General features: G+C 40.2%; 1 protein-coding gene across 1 annotated transcript in view; it reads left to right on the top strand.

Annotated features, from left to right (window-relative positions):
• SV2C (synaptic vesicle glycoprotein 2C) overlaps positions 1–17023 on the top strand; it is a 245001-nt gene that overhangs the window by 108574 nt on the left and 119404 nt on the right. Inside the window, exon 3 of the mRNA XM_526889.8 lies at positions 5563–5743. Within this exon, the coding sequence (XP_526889.2) occupies positions 5563–5743 (181 nt within the window). The remainder of the gene's footprint in view (positions 1–5562; positions 5744–17023) is intronic.

The following is a 17023-nucleotide window of genomic DNA, read 5'->3' as shown; positions in this document are numbered from 1 at the left end:
CCAGGCTTTTCCATACATCTTCTGAAATCTAGGCAGAGGCTGCCAAGCCTTAGCTCTTGCACTCTGTACACCCATAGGCTTAACACCACATGGAAGCTGCCAAGGCTTACAGCTTGCACCCCCTGAAGCAGCAGGCTGAGTACCTGGGCCCCTTTGAGCCACGGCTGGAGGTGGAGCAGATGGGATGCAGGGAGTAGTGTCCTGAGGTTTCACAGGGCAGCAGAGCCCTGGGCCTGGCCCAGGCCCACAGAACCATTCTTCCCTCCTAGGCCTCCAGACCTTTGATGGAAGGGGCTGCCATGGAGGTCCCTGAAATGTCTTCGAGGCATTTTTCCCATTGTCTTGGCTATTAGCAATTGACTCTTCTTATGTAAATTTTTGTAGTCTGCTTTAATTCCTCCCCCTGAAAATTAGTTTTTCTTTTCTAAAGCATAGCCTGGCTACAACTTTTCCAAACTTTTACACTCTGCTTCCCTTTTAAATATAAATTCCAGTTTCAGGTCATTTATTTGCTCATGCATATAAACATAGGCAAGATATATATATATATATATATATATATATATATATATATATATATATGATGGAATACTACTCAGCCATAAAAAAGGAATGAATTAACAGCATTTGCAGTGACCTGGATGAGATTAGAGACTATTATTCTAAGTGAAGTAACTCAGGAATGGAAAACCAAACATTGTTATGTTCTCACTGATATGTGGGAGCTAAGCGATGAGGACGCAAAGGTACAAGAATGATACAATGTCCTGGCTAACACAGTGAAACCCCATCTCCACTAAAAAATACAAAAAATTAGCCAGGTGTAGTGGCGGGCGCCTGTAGTCCCAGCTACTCGGGAGGCTGAGGCAGGAGAATGGCGTGAACTGGGGAGGCAGAGCTTGCAGTGAGCCAAAATTGCGCCACTGCACTCTAGCACTCTAGCCTGGGTGACAGAGCGAGACTCTGTCTCAAAAAAAAAAAAAAGAAAAAAGAAAAAGAAAACGAGAAAAAGAATGATACAATGGACTTTGGGGACTTGTGGGGAAGAGTGGGAGGAGGGCAAGGGATAAAAGACTATAAATATGGTGCAGTTTATACTGCTCGGGTAATGGGTGCGCCAAAATCTCACGAATCACCACTAAAGAGCTTACTCATGTAATCAAATACCACCTGTACCCCAATAACTTATGGAAAAATAAAAATTAAAAAAAAGAAGCTGCCAGGCCACATCTTGAATGCTTTGCTGCTTAGAAATTACTTCCACCAGATATCCTAAATCATCTCTCTCAAGTTCAAAGTTCCACAGATCCCTAGAGCAGAGGCACAATGCCACCAGTCTCTTTGCTAAAGCATAGCAAGAGTGACCCTTGCTCCATTTCCCAATAAGTTCCTCATTTCCATCTGAGACCTCCTCAGCCTGGAATTCACTGTCCTTATTGAAATCAGAATTTTGGTCACAACCATTTTAAAAGCCTCTAGGAAGCTTCAAACTATCCCTCATCTTCCCATCTTCTTCTGAGCCCTCCAAACTGTTGAACCTCTGCCCATTACCCAGTTCCAACACTGCTTCCCATTTTTTGGTGTCCTTATAGCAATGCCCCACTTCTTGGTACCAATTTTCTGTATTAGTCCATTCTCGCACTGCTATAAAGAAATGCCTGAGAATGGGAAATTTATAAAGAAAAGAGGTTTAATTGGCTCATAGTTCTTCAGGCTGTACAGGAAGCATGGCTGGGGAGGCCTCAGGAAACTTACAATCATGGTGGAAGGCAAAGAAGAAGCAAGCATGTCTTATATGTCTGGAACACAAGGAAGAGAGAGAAGGGGAAGGTGCTACACACTTTTAAACAACCAGATCTTGAAAAGCAAAAGGGAAATCTACTCCCATGGTCTAATCACCTCCCAGGTCCCACCTCCAACATTGGGAATTACAATTTGACATGAGATTTGGGCAGGGACACAGACCCAAACCTTATCATCAATGAATTCTGAATACTAGTACAGAATGTTTTTCATTGAAAATCAGTTCATAAATAAATGGTGCAAGGAATTCTAGAGTAATGCATTAGCCATGCATTACTGAAGTGCTTAAGATAATTTTTAAAAACTGATGGACTAAAAGTTGGTATGAGAAAAACACTATATATCATTTCCTAAAGTTGTTCTGTTTTGTTTAAATATGGTTTAAAATGGTGTTGGGGGAAAAGACATGTCCCCTTAGGGATTGTCAGAAAGAATCAAAAGCAGCTTAGCAAAGAGACAGAAATGTAAATGTGATATTTATCAGGGGAAATGAGGGTATGATTAAATAAAATGGAACCAGCCTCCATGTCAGAAAATACCTTAATGAGGAAGTCATACTTGAGGCCTTTGTGTCATCTTCTGAAAGACTAAGAGCCTGGACTGGCCAGGAATGGCCTTCACCAGAACTATGGTAGGAAGAGTAGGTTGAGTTTATTTCTCAGGTCAGGCTCAACCTCCTGAAATCCCAGCTGAATTAAAGTCTTCATTAAATTCATGAAAGGATACAAGAGTCACAGCCTGGCCTCTTTTAACATCGCTCTCCTGGAATTGAATGGAAAGTCAGCTTCTAGTTCTGTGGAAGGCAGGTCCCAGGGGAGGTGAGCAGCTTCTAATTCCACAGTTCCTGCTTGCCCTTTTGAGAGCTCCAGCGCATCTAGCAGGTCTTGCCTGTTTCACATCTTTGGAGTTAAAATACTCTGTAGCCTTCATCTCCTCCCTTCAAACATGTATTTAAAAAAATACAAACTTTAAGTTAAAAATGTATTAGAAATGTTGTCTGTGTTATTGGAAAGCACCCTCAGATTCTAAGGTATACACAGATTACTTGGGGGTCTTATTCAAATGCAGACTTTGAGTCAGTGGGTTTGGAGTGGCGTCTAAGAGTCTACATTTCCAGTAAGCTCCCCAGGGCAGGGGAGGGGGGGACTGGTTTCACTGGTTCATGGGTCATACTTTGAGAAGTGAGGATCTAAAAGTCCTGATTTCAAGTTCTGACTTCTGACAACTGTTTTCTTACTTGTAAAATGAGAGGCTTTGGATGAAGATACCTTTTAAGTCTGCCCGTCTGCAGCATCTCAAGGCACAGAGAGAGAGAAGGCTGGAGATTGTCTAGAGCTTGATCTCTGCTCTGAGTTTTCAAGGACTCCCCGTTATAACACTGTGAATATAGAAAGGAAAAGTGAATGCAAACAGGGAAGGAAATACAGTTTGTGTCTGACAATCCCAGAGTGGTTACAATTATTCACCTGATGCCTTTGCCAACATTTAAAGGTTTGGCTTTAATTAGATCACACAATCCACAAATGAACGTTCTAATTGTGCTGTGTTTGTCTCCAATAAGCTGTTGGGTAGGATTAATTCTTTCCACAGAACGCCCAATGGAACAGTTTAGTTTTCAATACAAACTAAGTGTAGTCACAAAAGATTACTACCTTTAGATCTTAAAAATATTTTTAAACAGAGTGCAAGTAAAGATACAGTTTGATATGACATTTTTTATACTAACTGTGTCAGTCATGGAGGAATTTAATACCATTTTGCAATCTTTCTTATCCTTCGGATTCCCCTCTGATGTTCTCTTGTTAGTAAAATCTTCCCAGAGGCCACGAGAGAATTAGTAGCCACCTTCTGCCCCTCTGCTCCTATTTACACTGCTGTTCGGGTGCACACCACATGGTTGGGCTTCAGCTCATTTAGTTTTGTATCTGTTTTTGTCCTTCTCTGAATTACGAGCTCCTTAAGCCATCCTGACAGAGTAGGAAAAAAATTTGGATGACTTGGAGCACAGGTACATGAGTTTACACTTTGTTCTGTTCTGATCCTATGATCCCAGGAGGCCATTCTGCCTTCGTTTTTGATAAGCCACTTTCCCCAGACTGTAAATCCCATACTCTCAGGGGTCTGAAAGTCCAAATGCCTTCAGGGAAAGGTGGTAGGAGGAATGCAGAAAGCAGTGGATGGTGATAGTCTAGGGGGCAGTAGGAATCTTAGTTAACCTGCCTTGCCCCAAGATCTCAGATGCATTTTCTTTAAACACAACAGGGTTGAGCTCAAGCAGAAATTAACACCCAGCTAAAGACTTTGCTTCACATCACCTGGTTTCTGGTTTGCACATAACAGGGGCTCCCAAGTTGAGCTTAGCAGAAAGAACAGTGGAAATATTCAAAATAATTAATAACAAGGATAGCCAGGGAATCAAAATAGCATGTTTATAGCTCTAAGCTTTACCCTATAGCATCAGGTTTTAACCCTTTAGTTACTGGATCAAGGGAAAGTCCAGGACTTCCCAGTGGAGGGGCCAGGGCAGTTGAGCCTGGTGAAATGGAATATCAGCCCTGAGAAAGACCCCCAGGCTTTAGTCAGAGAAACATCATTTCACAACCCTGGCTAGCCACTTACTATCTGTTAGATCAAGTTGAATAATCTGTCTGAGCCTCAGTTTTCTCATCTGTAAAATGGGTTAATAATACTCACGTTGCAGGACTGTGGTGAGGATTAAGTGAACCAACATATGGAATGTTCCTCAAAGAGTGCCTGGCACAAACAGATGCTCACTCAGTGAAAGTAGTACCAGGGGCTGTTGTTTACTATTATCTTTAAAAGATAATAAGTGGTTATTGATTGAATGCAGACAGCTTGTCTTTGTGTTACTCATGCTTTCTGTAGTCAGATAATTCAGGTGGACCACAAGAGATCTTGGTTTACTGTCGCCATCAAGGTGGCTTACCCCAGGGCTCAGGGTCTGGGTGGGGGCAATTCTGAAAGACATAAGGAGAAGGGGATGGGGGAGGCTTTGTTCCCTGGGCTGGAGCTATATGAAAGACTCCCAAGTCTTTAGATCACAGCATCCGCAGGCCGCTCCTGATCTATAAAAGCTCACTTTCTGATTTGTAGGCATTTTAAAAGACACAGATATTCTTATAAAGATGCTTAGCTAGTGATTATCTTCTGAGAGGCATGAGCGGCAAACTTGAGCCTCTTATGCTATAAATAAGAGATCTGCTACATAGGCATTTCCCTGGGTCAATCCTTCTGCTTTTGGAATCCCTCGTGCTGCACTTATACATTCTCTAAATTGTCTCCAGGACACACATTGGGTCTCATGACAGGAGGAATCTCCATTGAGAAGGATGATCTGTCCGTAGTCGGCACCATAGTACAGAGAAAAATATACCCTCCACACCCAGGCAAAGGTTGACCACCCTATTCTCTGTAGTAACCCAGCCTAAATAAAGACAGCTTTTATTTTACAATTGCTCACAACATTCACCATTCACTGTAGCTGAGTGTACTCAGCTATCTGCAAAACAGCATCCCTGCATTATTGATGTGAGGGTCGTGAGACCTTGCCAAGTGTTTTTTCCATATTGCTTACTCTTCAACTTGAAAACTGATTACTGTGTCCTGAAGGTTATATTTTTAAAGGAAATTTTCCTCATGCAAAATGCTGGAATGTATTTTGTTCCTTGTTCACTTGCTGTTACATGTGTCATTGACTCCCAATCTCTGATGTGTTTCTTTGTTTTCTGTGTGTTGCAGGCAGCATAGTGTACCTCGGGATGATGGTGGGGGCATTCTTCTGGGGAGGACTGGCAGACAAAGTGGGAAGGAAACAGTCTCTTCTGATTTGCATGTCTGTCAACGGATTCTTTGCCTTCCTTTCTTCATTTGTCCAAGGTTATGGCTTCTTTCTCTTCTGTCGCTTACTTTCTGGATTCGGGTAAGGTTTTCTCCTTCATATTTTATAGTAATGTGTTTATTCTTCATAATTCTCCACTCTAGAGAACCTTATTGGGAGGAAATTATCCCTTCACACATCTCCTTCCATATCCTCATGTCAGCCCTGGAAACCACAATGCTGGTTCTTAGAAATATAATTATCAACTCTTAATACAGGACAGAAGGGAACACACACCTATGTTTTCATAGCTGATTATTACTTCTAGAAGAAGAGTATTGTTTTAAATGGAATGCTGTTTCTATGGTAGAACACATTCACACATATATGCTGCTTCTGAAAATTTAACGTAAGTAGGAAATAGCTCTCGTCCTACCTGTTATGAACTAATTAAAGGTTTGAACCATTCAAGCATGCTCTTAAATTCAGGATTAGAGTGTCTCAAATAAATGCACTTTTATTGGTCTATGTTAACTTGGCATATTTAACTTGGTAGAAAGCCTCCTTGAGATGTAATTTTTATTAAGTTCCTGACTTCTGTTGAATTAACAGAAGTTGTGCTATTACCCAAATGCAGTGGTAGAGTGTAGCCGATGGTCATTTTCTTTAAAGAGCTTAAAGCACTTGTAACTATACTAAATGAATCCATAAGCATAGAAAAACCTAATAGCTGAATAAGGAATATATGAGAAACTTTGCTTCAATAAGAAAAAAACATAGTAAAAATATAAAATTTTTGTAACGAATGGGTACTAGGCTTAATGCCTGGGTGACAAAATAATCTGTACCACAAAGCCCCACGACACAAGTTTACCTCTATAACAAATCTGCACATGTTCCCCTGAACTTAAAAGTTAAATATATCTATATATAAAATTTTTGATTCATGATTAAGAACTTAGACTTTTTTTTCAAGATGTCTAACACAAAATGAATCTGTAGGAATAATATACAATTTTTAAACATAAATGAAGAAAATGAGGGAAACGGGGCTGGGTTATAAACTTTAAAAGCTATCAGTTGTGGTTGTTAGTGATACATCACCACAACCTACAAAGCAGAACACAGTTTTGTGAAAAGAGGTCAGAGGACTATAGCATGTCTTTCTTAATTATGTATAGTAGCATTTCCCACAGCTCCTATGCTACATTCTGCACACAATGAGCACTTAGCAAATACTTGACTAAGTGACACAAATTTTAGGAGCTTTTCTTAGAGTGAAGACAGTGCATTTCAGTAAACCAAGATGGCTGGAGAGTTTGGGAAAGTGTAAAATATTTTGTTCTTGGGGGAAAAAAATTGTTCAGAATCAATCATTTGCTTTGTAGCAACGGAGAAAGGGGAGAGGAGGCTTTTTCTCCACAGGGGAGCCCCTTGGTGCTCAGTTTCTGTGAGATTGGCTACATACGCTGCTGACTTGAAGATGGATTTTGGATTATGGACTCAAAGGGTTTCAGCAGACCTAAATGTTGAATGATTGAATGAATGAATGAAGAACAGATGTTACTTGGGGCTATTTGTTAAAGGACCTTCTCAGTGAGTAGATCCATAGGATAAGATATTCTTGCCACCAGGAAAGGCCAAGCTTCCTTCTCCCTTTTATTATCTATATAATACCACTAGCCTGTCAACAGAAGGCTAACAGCATAAGTGCTGAATTTTCCAGTCCTTTCAGTTTGCAATCTTTTTTGGGAAATTGAAGCAATATCCAAAGACCCAAAAGTACATGACTGTGGTCAAATTATTGTGGCAATTTTAATTGCCAATCTGGATTGAGACATGGTCATCCCAACAGACTGTAGAGAAAAAGGTCCATTGTGGTGGCTGCAAAATATTCCAAACCAATGGCCTGTCCAGAAGCGAATTCAAGGGCAACATAAAAGCGGAGACAACTTAGATGTATTCTTGATATTATCCTCATTCCTACTGCAGACAAATCATTCTTCAGCCAACAGGTCAGGACTGCCGGGGGCAGGGAATCAAGAAATCCAGGTGTGCCCTACTCCTGCCCATTATCATGGAGTCTTAGGAAGGTCACGCAGGCTCTCCTGCCTGCTTTTTCTTTTGTAAAAGAAGACATTAGGATTTTGCATTCTTACCTTGGAGTGTGAAGATCAAATGAGATGATGTATTGAAAGTACAAGGTAGAGAAGATAATGTAGGATAATGTTTAGAAACACTCACTCATAGTTTGGCATTTCTTATCTCCTTTGTTCCTCCTCACGTACATTTTGCTAAGCTGTTCTATGTTGATTGCCTTGGAGTGACAGCAGGGGAGGAGGCAGAAAGAGATCCCTTTCTGGCTTTTTAAATTTCAAGTCTGGCCCATGCAAGAAACAGAAAGGCCTAATCAGGGACAAAATATTTGGGAGAAAACATGGCAAGTAAAATCAAGCATAAATCAAGTTAATCTCTATAATAAATGGTGAGTACCTAGGCTGGGGACAGGGCTGAGGGGGGAGTCATGTGAGCTTAGTTACCTTAGTCCAGGTGGCAAAATCTCTGCAGAGTTTTGTGGGATCCAGCGGCTGACAGGACCTGAGAAATGAAGTTATTAAGGAAAATGAGGGAAGAAATCTGTATTGGTCAGCATTCTCCAGAGAGATAGAACCAATAGGAAAGAATGGATAGAATAGATAGATAGATAGATAGATAGATAGATAGATAGATAGATATGAGACAGGACTAATTAAGGCAATGGCTCACACAATTATGGAGGCTGAGGAGTCCCATGGCAGGCCTTCTGCAAGCTGGAAATGCTGGGATGCCAGTAGCATGGCTCAGTATAAGTTTGAAGGCCTCAGAACCAGGGAAGCTGATAATATAACTCTCATTCCAAGGCTAAAGGCCTAATAACTCAGGGTGCTGCTAGTGCAAGTCCCAAAGTCCAAAGGCCAGAGAACCTGGAGATCTGTTGTCCAAGGACAGGAGAGGAAGGATGTCCCAGCTCCGAGAGAGAGCAAATTAGAATTTCCTCTGCCTTTTTGTTCTCTCCAGGTTCACAACCGATTGGATGGTGCCCACCCATGCTGAGGGCAGAACTTCTCCACTCAGTTTACCAATTTGCATGCCCATCTCCTCCAGAAACACCCTCACAGACACACCCAGAAATAATGATTTACTAGCTGCTATAGTTTGGATGTTTGACCTTTCCAAATCTTATGTTGAAATTTGATCCCCGGTGTTGGAGGTGGGGCCTGATGGGAGGTTTTTAGGTCTTGGAGGTGGATCTATCATGAATAGATTAATGTGAGTGAGTTATTGCTCTATTAGTTCTCATGAGAGCTGGTTGTTTAAAAATAAGCCTGGCACCCCCCAGCCCTCTCTTTTGCTTCCTCTCTCACTGTGTGTTCTCTGCACATGCCAGCTCCCCTTTGCCCTCTCTCCTGAGTGGAAGCATCCTGAGGCCCTCACCAGATGCCCAGTCTTCCAGCCAACAGAACCATAGCCAAATAAACCCCTTTTCTTTATAAACTGCCCCACCTCAGGTATTCCTTTATAGCAACAAAAATGGACTAAGACACCAGCTGTCTAGGTATCCCTTAATCCAGTCAAGTTAACATGTAAAATTGACCATTGCAATATTTTTCTTCTTCGCCAAAGTTTATGGGCTATTTTACTTTTGCTTGCTTTGTGAAATGCTACCTTCATGGCCCAGGGTTTTTCTCAACAGTCTAGAGTTTATCTGGGAACTCTGTTTCTGAATCTCTGAGGAGTCTCATCAAAGTCTCTTTTTCTCCAATTCCATTCCAATTCAACTCAAAAAACATTGTAACACCTACTCTACTCACTGGAACCATGCAAGGCCTTTCATGGACATAGCTGAGCCTTCACCTCAAGTTGCTTACAGTCTATACAAACAGGCAGCTCTTCCAGTCCCCACCTTCCAGGAACTAGAGCCTGAAAAGAGGGCACAAGGGGCTTGGGAATCTCAAAGAGGAGGGAGAAAACAATAATAACATTGGAATAAGAAAATTTCTATTTAAATGATCTTCTTGTTTTCAAAGGCATATCATATTTAAACCCCTCATTCCTATTACTTATTAACTCAGTACAGAAGCAGCTGAAGTTTTATATATTCTTTTTTTATTTAAACTTTCTTTATTAAAACTTAAGCCAGAGAATTAAGATTCTCATCCTAGAGACCTTAAATAAAAGACCATGTTTTATCTACTTAAACAACTCCCTCCAACCATATCTGGTCCAGTTTTTAAATTGAGAAAAACTAGATGAAATAACATTCCAAAATGTTGGGAATGTTTCTTTTGTGGGCCTCTGGTGCACAGAGACCCCGCACTCCACGCATTTCCTAGGAGTACAGTACTTGCCATCCTTTCTGCTTTGAAGCTTCTTCTCCCAGGGCCCTCCCACTCACAGCTTCCCAGAGGCGTTTCCTGAGACCACACACCCAATGGGTCTCAGAGAGTTTCCTGTTTTGTCTCCTTGGCAGCACTTACAATTGATGCCTGAAAATATTTACTTTTTATGTTCTTCTTTCTCTCCTCCACCAGCATGTAAATTCCAAAGGGCTGGGACTGTCGTCTTGTTCAACATTGCTTAATTGCCCATGGCAGAGTGGGCATGGGTATTGTAGAAGACAGTGGAGTTCAAGCAGCAACCAGCATAGTCTGACTTGCAGCCATCTGTGTCATTGGCTAGTTAATCATGAAGTGAAATAGATAGGAAGCCTACTCAATTCTTACTTGATCTGTATAAGTAGAAAACTTATATGACTAGTGAATGAAAATCTAACTTGAGTCATGTCCCCTCCATCATTCCCAGACTGGAGCTGCTTTACAGACCCAGAACCAACTGAATGAAGGGGAGGCTGGGCCTCCTTGAAGAAGGATCTTTGTACCCAGCTAAATATTTATACTGTTAGTCTTTCTCCCAGCTTCCCCAAAGGGACTGAAGGCCTTTTACCAGTATGACTGTGCATGGGAGAAAGGAAATAATCAGACTTCTCAGGGCTTGTGGACACTGGCTCTAAACTGACACTAATTCCAGGAGACACAAAATGTCACTGTGGTCAACCAGTCAGAGCAGGGGCTTATGGAAGGCAGGTAATCAATGGTGTTTTAGCTCAGGTCTGTTTCACAGTGGGCCCAGTGAGTCAGGCACTGAATCCATCCCGTGCCTGATTCCACAGTTCTGGACTGCATAATTGGAACAGACCTACTCAGCAGCTGGCAGAATTCCCACATTGGTACAGAATCCCCACATTTAATTGGTACAGGGCCTGTCCATCAGCAACATTTACTAGGAATTTTAGAACAAAGAGAAGTTCTAGTTCAGAGAGTCCAAACTTTTCATTTTGCAGATTGAGGTGCAGTGGTGGAACCAGGAATAACTCAGCTAGGACTTAAATTGCACTTAAAGTCATTTTAAACTTGCAACTCTGTAAATAAGTAAAATGTACATTCTGAATCCAAGGTTTACCTGTGTGTTGATTTTATCAAAAATGCTACAGATTTCCAGTTGCTGTGTCTTATTTCATTGCTGAAGCATCATTAGCAGCACTGTTTCTGCATATAAAGGGGACTAGAAGGAGTTCTTATTTTATTTTATTTTTTGTTTTATTTTGTTTTTTGAGATGGGATCTCACTCTGTCACCCAGGCTGGAATGCAGTGGTGCGATCATGGCTCACTGCAGCCTTGACCTCCTGGGCTCAAGTGATCCTCCTACCTCAGCATCCTGAGTAGCTGGGACCACAGATGCATGCCACCACACCCAGCTAATTTTTAAAAATGTTTTGTACAAACAAGGTCTCCCTATGTTGCCAAGGCTGGTTTCAAACTCCTGGATTCAAGTAATCCTCCTAGCCTTGGCTTTCCAAAGTGCTGGGATTGCAGGCATGAGCTGCTGCACCTGGCCAAGCTCTTGTTTTAAACTGAGATCTACTTGGGTTTATATTTTTTTTTGTCTCCAAATGTGCTTTCCTCTTAATTCATCAAACCAAGTCATGAGCATATCTTCTTAGAAACACAAATATGTCCAGCTGACATATTGTATATGACTTTAAATGTTTATTCGGTACAATGAATGATTTTCCTGCCTGGGGACAACAGCGTTGTGTGGGAAGGAGGACTAGGACATCACCAATTACTCATCTGTCTATCACTTTCCTAAACGAATCTCACACCAAGAAACAGACACTTTCCTCCCCTCTTTTGTTATAGAAAATTAGAAAGATGGGAAATGGAGTTGGCACCATTGATTCATTTTCATTTGACCCAGAATTAAATTATTTGTAGCCAGTCACTGTTAATTATGGGAATGATAGTACTTTGGGTGCTAGGCAATATCAGAGTCGGGAGCTTCTCACTGAGGGCCTGGCACTGCTAAGCAGGAAGGTCAGGAGAAAAATATAACAGCAACAGAAATTAAAATGAAATTTCAGCGTGTCTGTATATCGTAAATGAAAGAATAGTAATTTCTTCCTCTGTGAATAGAGCCTACCAAATGTGTACTTCATAGCTATTTGCAATATTCATTCATTAGCTGTATTGAGTTATAGTAAGAATACCTTGGCTTTGTAGAAATCATCACCATTAACTGGAATTATTCAGAATGCTTTATATGTAGCATCCCATTTATTTCCACAATTGTTTTAAATAATTTTTCATGTAAAAATTGTGTGCCTTTTTTATTAGAAAATTGAGGCACAGAGGCCAGGTACCGTGGCTCATGCCTGTAATCCCAGCACTTTGGGAGGCTGAGGTGGGCGGATCACGAGGTCAGGAGATCGAGACCATCCTGGCTAACATGGTGAAACCCCGTCTCTACTAAAAATACAAAAAATTAGCCAGGCGTGGTGGCGGGCGCCTGTAGTCCCAGCCACTCGGGAGGCTGAGGCAGGAGAATGGCGAACCTGGGAGGCGGAGCTTGCAGTGAGCTGAGATCGCGCCACTGCACTCCAGCCTGGGCGACAGAGCGAGACTCCATCTCAAAAAAAAAAAAAAAAAGAAAAGAAAAAGAAAATTGAGGCACAGATTCATTATTGCTTCCAAATATTCAACAGACACCCAGTCTTCTGAATTTTGGTCTGATTCTGAGCTATGAGGTTTTTCCCTTCAAAGTAGTCTTTTTCTTAAAATAATCATATTGGAAAAATGCAGTCATTTAAAATTGTTTAAGACTTTTAAAATGTATTTTATCAAACACCTCTATAGTGCTTGCCGCGTGAGAGATGCTGTGTTCAGCACTTTATATTAGTAAATATTGACTCTCATCAGTGACCCGATGAGAAAGATGCTATTCATTATTCATATATCTTAACTGTATGTCATAAATGAGGAAGTTGAAGTACAGAGAGGTTAAGTTCCTATCTGAGGTCACACAATAAGTAATGTAATCAGGTTTCACACCCAGGCAGTCTGGCTCCAGGGCCCATGCTCATAACCATCAGGCTGTGCTGTGCTTCAGACTCAACCAGAAATGTCTCTGATTTCATATGGCACAACGTATACATGATATGTGCTCATACGTGTTTGAACAGATCAGTCCAAAAATATCTCTGGCCCCAGAGCATCAGAATGGAAAGACCTTCCCCAATATGTAAAATGAGGCAACAGTCAAGATTATCTTTAATCCAAAAATAATATAAAACCCAAATTGTAAACAGTGTGTCAGTGTTTTCTTAGAGCTGCGTTGTCCAACATGGTAACCACTAGCTTCATGTAGCTACCAAGCACTTGAAATGTGACTAGTCCAAGTTGAGATGTGTTGTAGGTATAAAATACATAGCAGTGGATTTCAAAGACCTAGAACATATAAAAGAATGCAAAATATCTCAATAATTTTACATTGATTACACATTAAAATAATATTTTACATATATTGGGTTAAATGACTATATATTAAAATTAACTTTACGTGATTGTTTTGTTTTAATGTCTCTTCTGGAAAAATTTAAAATTACATACGTGGCTCACATTTTCTATTGGAAAGCACTGTCTTAGGCAATGCTTTTTACTTTCCAACAAAAAGGCTGACCTTTTGGACACATTTTGTTTCCCAGTATACCCTTTAGCAAAGGTACTATTGATCACAAAGGAGAAGGAACAGAACAAAAGATCTTCCAGACCCACAGTGTATAATTGTGAAAAATTAGCCATATGCACTCTTTAGAATTCACTCTCTGGAGCCCACAGCAGGAATTTGTGTGCTTCATGCCTGCGCCTCCAACAACTGGTGATGTGCCTGGCCCAGAGTTTGATTGGGCGAGGGGGTGGATAGAGGGATAATGGGTGGATAATGGGTAAATGAAGGGTGGGTGGGAGGATGAGTGCAGGAATGGATGAGGAAATGTATACAGCAGGAGGCTAGATACATCTGCATGTTTTATCATTAATTATAGAACATCATAATGATCATCACCATCTTTATTCATGGCACCTTTAGATGCTATGGGAAGGCATTCTTCCAACTCTATCAATAGCTAATTTTTTTTCAAGACAGTATTAAAGTCTTGATCCATGACTACCCCACTTCCCTCAGTGGTACTAAGTCTGCTACTGTGGATGCATAGACCTCCGCAGTCTTAGGGGGTTAGGCCACCAATCTGATAGCAAACCAGGGCTAAGGGAGTTGAATTGCAGCTGTTTTCTTAGCAATGCAGTTTTCCCCACAAATTATATACTTAAAGATCAATATTTTTTAAATAACCAAATTTTCTACTCATTATTCTATTCATAGTTTACATAATATTTAGAAAATGACAACTTCATATATCGAAGAATATTATTTTTCAAATTGTGGCTTTGGAAATTGAAGACTAAAGCTACCCAAATCATCCATCCTTTGGCATTGCCACTGGGCAAAGGAAATTCTTGTTCTTGATTTGATGATGAGTTAGGTTACCAGTATGTGTTTTTCTCCCATTTCTATCTTTATCACTGATAGCAAACATGTGCCTTCTGATCTATATAGCAACCTTATTTTCTGTGCCAACCTAGCCTATTCAGAAAGAGTGTTAGGTGTGTGCTCTTTCATCTAAGCCTCTGAGCAATCTCCCCAAGGTCTGTGATACTCTATTTACTTTCATAAAGTGGAAGAGACTGAAAGGTTCATCTTTGGACTGCTGCTCTAATCCCTTATTTCTGGGTCCAATTTATAACATAATAAATTGGCTCTGAATTGCTTTGCAATTTGCCTGACAGTTCAGTGTCTTCTCTCCTTTTTGTTGATTCCGAGTAAGAATTAAAAGAATATTTTTCATGCAAGTTATTTGTAATTGTGATTCCTGACATAGGCCAGACCATTCACTAATCTTTTTATAATCCTATAATACTTGTCTTATAAAAGCTGCCAGAGTCAGCTCTTGGTAGACTCTGCCCTCTGTTTATTATTTGTATTGAACATGTGACTTTACAATGATTATTCAACTTTCTCCTTAATTATGTTCTTGCAGAATGTCCCATTTTCCAGTGGAAATGGGAAATGGAAGATTGAGGTAAAGGGCTGCTTGACAATTATATGGTGAAATAAGTTAGAATGAATTATTCTTTGTTACATACTAGCTAGAAAATTAAAGCAGAATAGAATTACTCAGTAGAATCCCTTCTCAAGACAAAGAATCATCAAACATTCCATAATTTCTCTCTAAAATGCCATGCTTCAAGCCATTTTAAGTACAATTACTCTTTTTATCTATAACCTCCCTCTTTCATTGAAGAAACCTAAACCCCTCCCCACCTTTGCCTGAAACAGCGTACATCAGTGTGATGAAGCACAGCAACAAACATAATCCCCACTGGGTTGCCATGTGAACTGGAGTAAGACGAGGCGTGGCTGTGAAATTCAGTCAGGCTTCCCAGTTTCCCAATGAGGTTTGTGCATACAGGAAGACTTGGCATACTCTGTCATCCTGTTGTGCTAAACTGGTTTAACTTGTGTGCCTCACATTTCCCAGCAGAGGAGAAATTTTGTCTGTAATGCTAACACATTCTTTGCCTTGCACAATATGCCACTTGTGAATTTGCCTTAGATTATTGGGGAAAATAAATGAATATATTTCATGATATTTACCAGATGCCTAGTATTAAGTCATGTGCAGACCTATTGAGGTGTTGTGCGTGTGTGTGTGTGTGTGTGTGTGTGTGTCTGTGTGTGTGTGTGTCTGTGTCTGCTTGCCTGTGCGTTGGGGAGGTTCTGCTTCATTCTAGAAATGTGTTTAATACAGAATGTTTTAGTTTCTTTCTATTTGTATAATTAAAGTTGCAAAAACCTAGAACTAATATTTCTTAAGGAATAACTCCAACTCTGAAACTCCAAATATTAACATTCTATTTCATTTGTATAAATTAAATTATTTTGAATCTGGCTAATCTCACACCTACGTAGAGTGTGAATTTCTATTATTATTCCTTCTGTGCCTCTTATTACCAAGGATAATTAAGATTTGACATTTTTGACAGCTAATAAAATAGACTTAATATCCAATACTGAGAAAAATTCTTTATAAGCCACTCTGATCTCATTGCTTCATTTATGTAAATGTTCCATTAAATATAACTTGAAAAAAATGAACTTGAACAGATTTCAACAGTAGCTAACTGATCATTCTATAACGAACACTAAGGTCTCCATGTAAACTGGATTTAAGGATGTGTTACCCATCAGTTAATGTAAAAGATATTTGTGTCTTATATTATGGACTTTTATATAAAACCAATTATATTTTCCACATTAGCCCCCCACTGCAAAACTTTCTCAACCCTAGCGCTATTAATATTTTGGACTGGATAGTTCTTTTTTGTAAGGAGCTGTTCTGTGAGTTGTAGGGTGTTTAGCAGCATCTCTGGCCTCTACCCTCTAGATGTCAGCAGCAGCCCCCAAGGTATGACAACCTAAAGGTCTCCAGACATTGCCAGATATCTTCAGGGAGCAAAGAGGAGCAAAATCAGCTCTATTTAAGACCTACTGATACATGGGAATTTAAGGACTTTCATTTACATTTTTTTAATTTCTTCATATATTTTCAGAAATTGTATCTTAGTGTAATAAACAACCAAAAAGCAACAAATAAGGAAATTTTTAACCCCTCACATGCAATATTGAGGTAGAATCATAATGGGAAACTTCTTTTTAATTTATAAGATTTGGGGGTTGGGGAGTGGCAGATTTTTCTTATCTTCAAAACTTACCAGAGATACCAAATTATGTTGTAAGACCTGAAAGCTCTTGCTTTATCTCTTCCCTAAATATTTTTCTGATGATCATTATAGCATCTGCAACCTTTTTCTGAAATGCTCACAGGTGTTATAGAAGCTCCTGGAATGCCCAGTGGGATTGCCCAGTGTCCTCTGAGCAGTTCAAGG

The sequence above is a fragment of the Pan troglodytes genome, chromosome 4 (genome assembly GCF_028858775.2).
Source record: "Pan troglodytes isolate AG18354 chromosome 4, NHGRI_mPanTro3-v2.0_pri, whole genome shotgun sequence".
Classification (NCBI taxonomy): domain Eukaryota; kingdom Metazoa; phylum Chordata; class Mammalia; order Primates; family Hominidae; genus Pan; species Pan troglodytes.
Note: the sequence above shows the minus strand (reverse complement) of the source record. Positions and strands in the feature narration are given on the sequence as shown.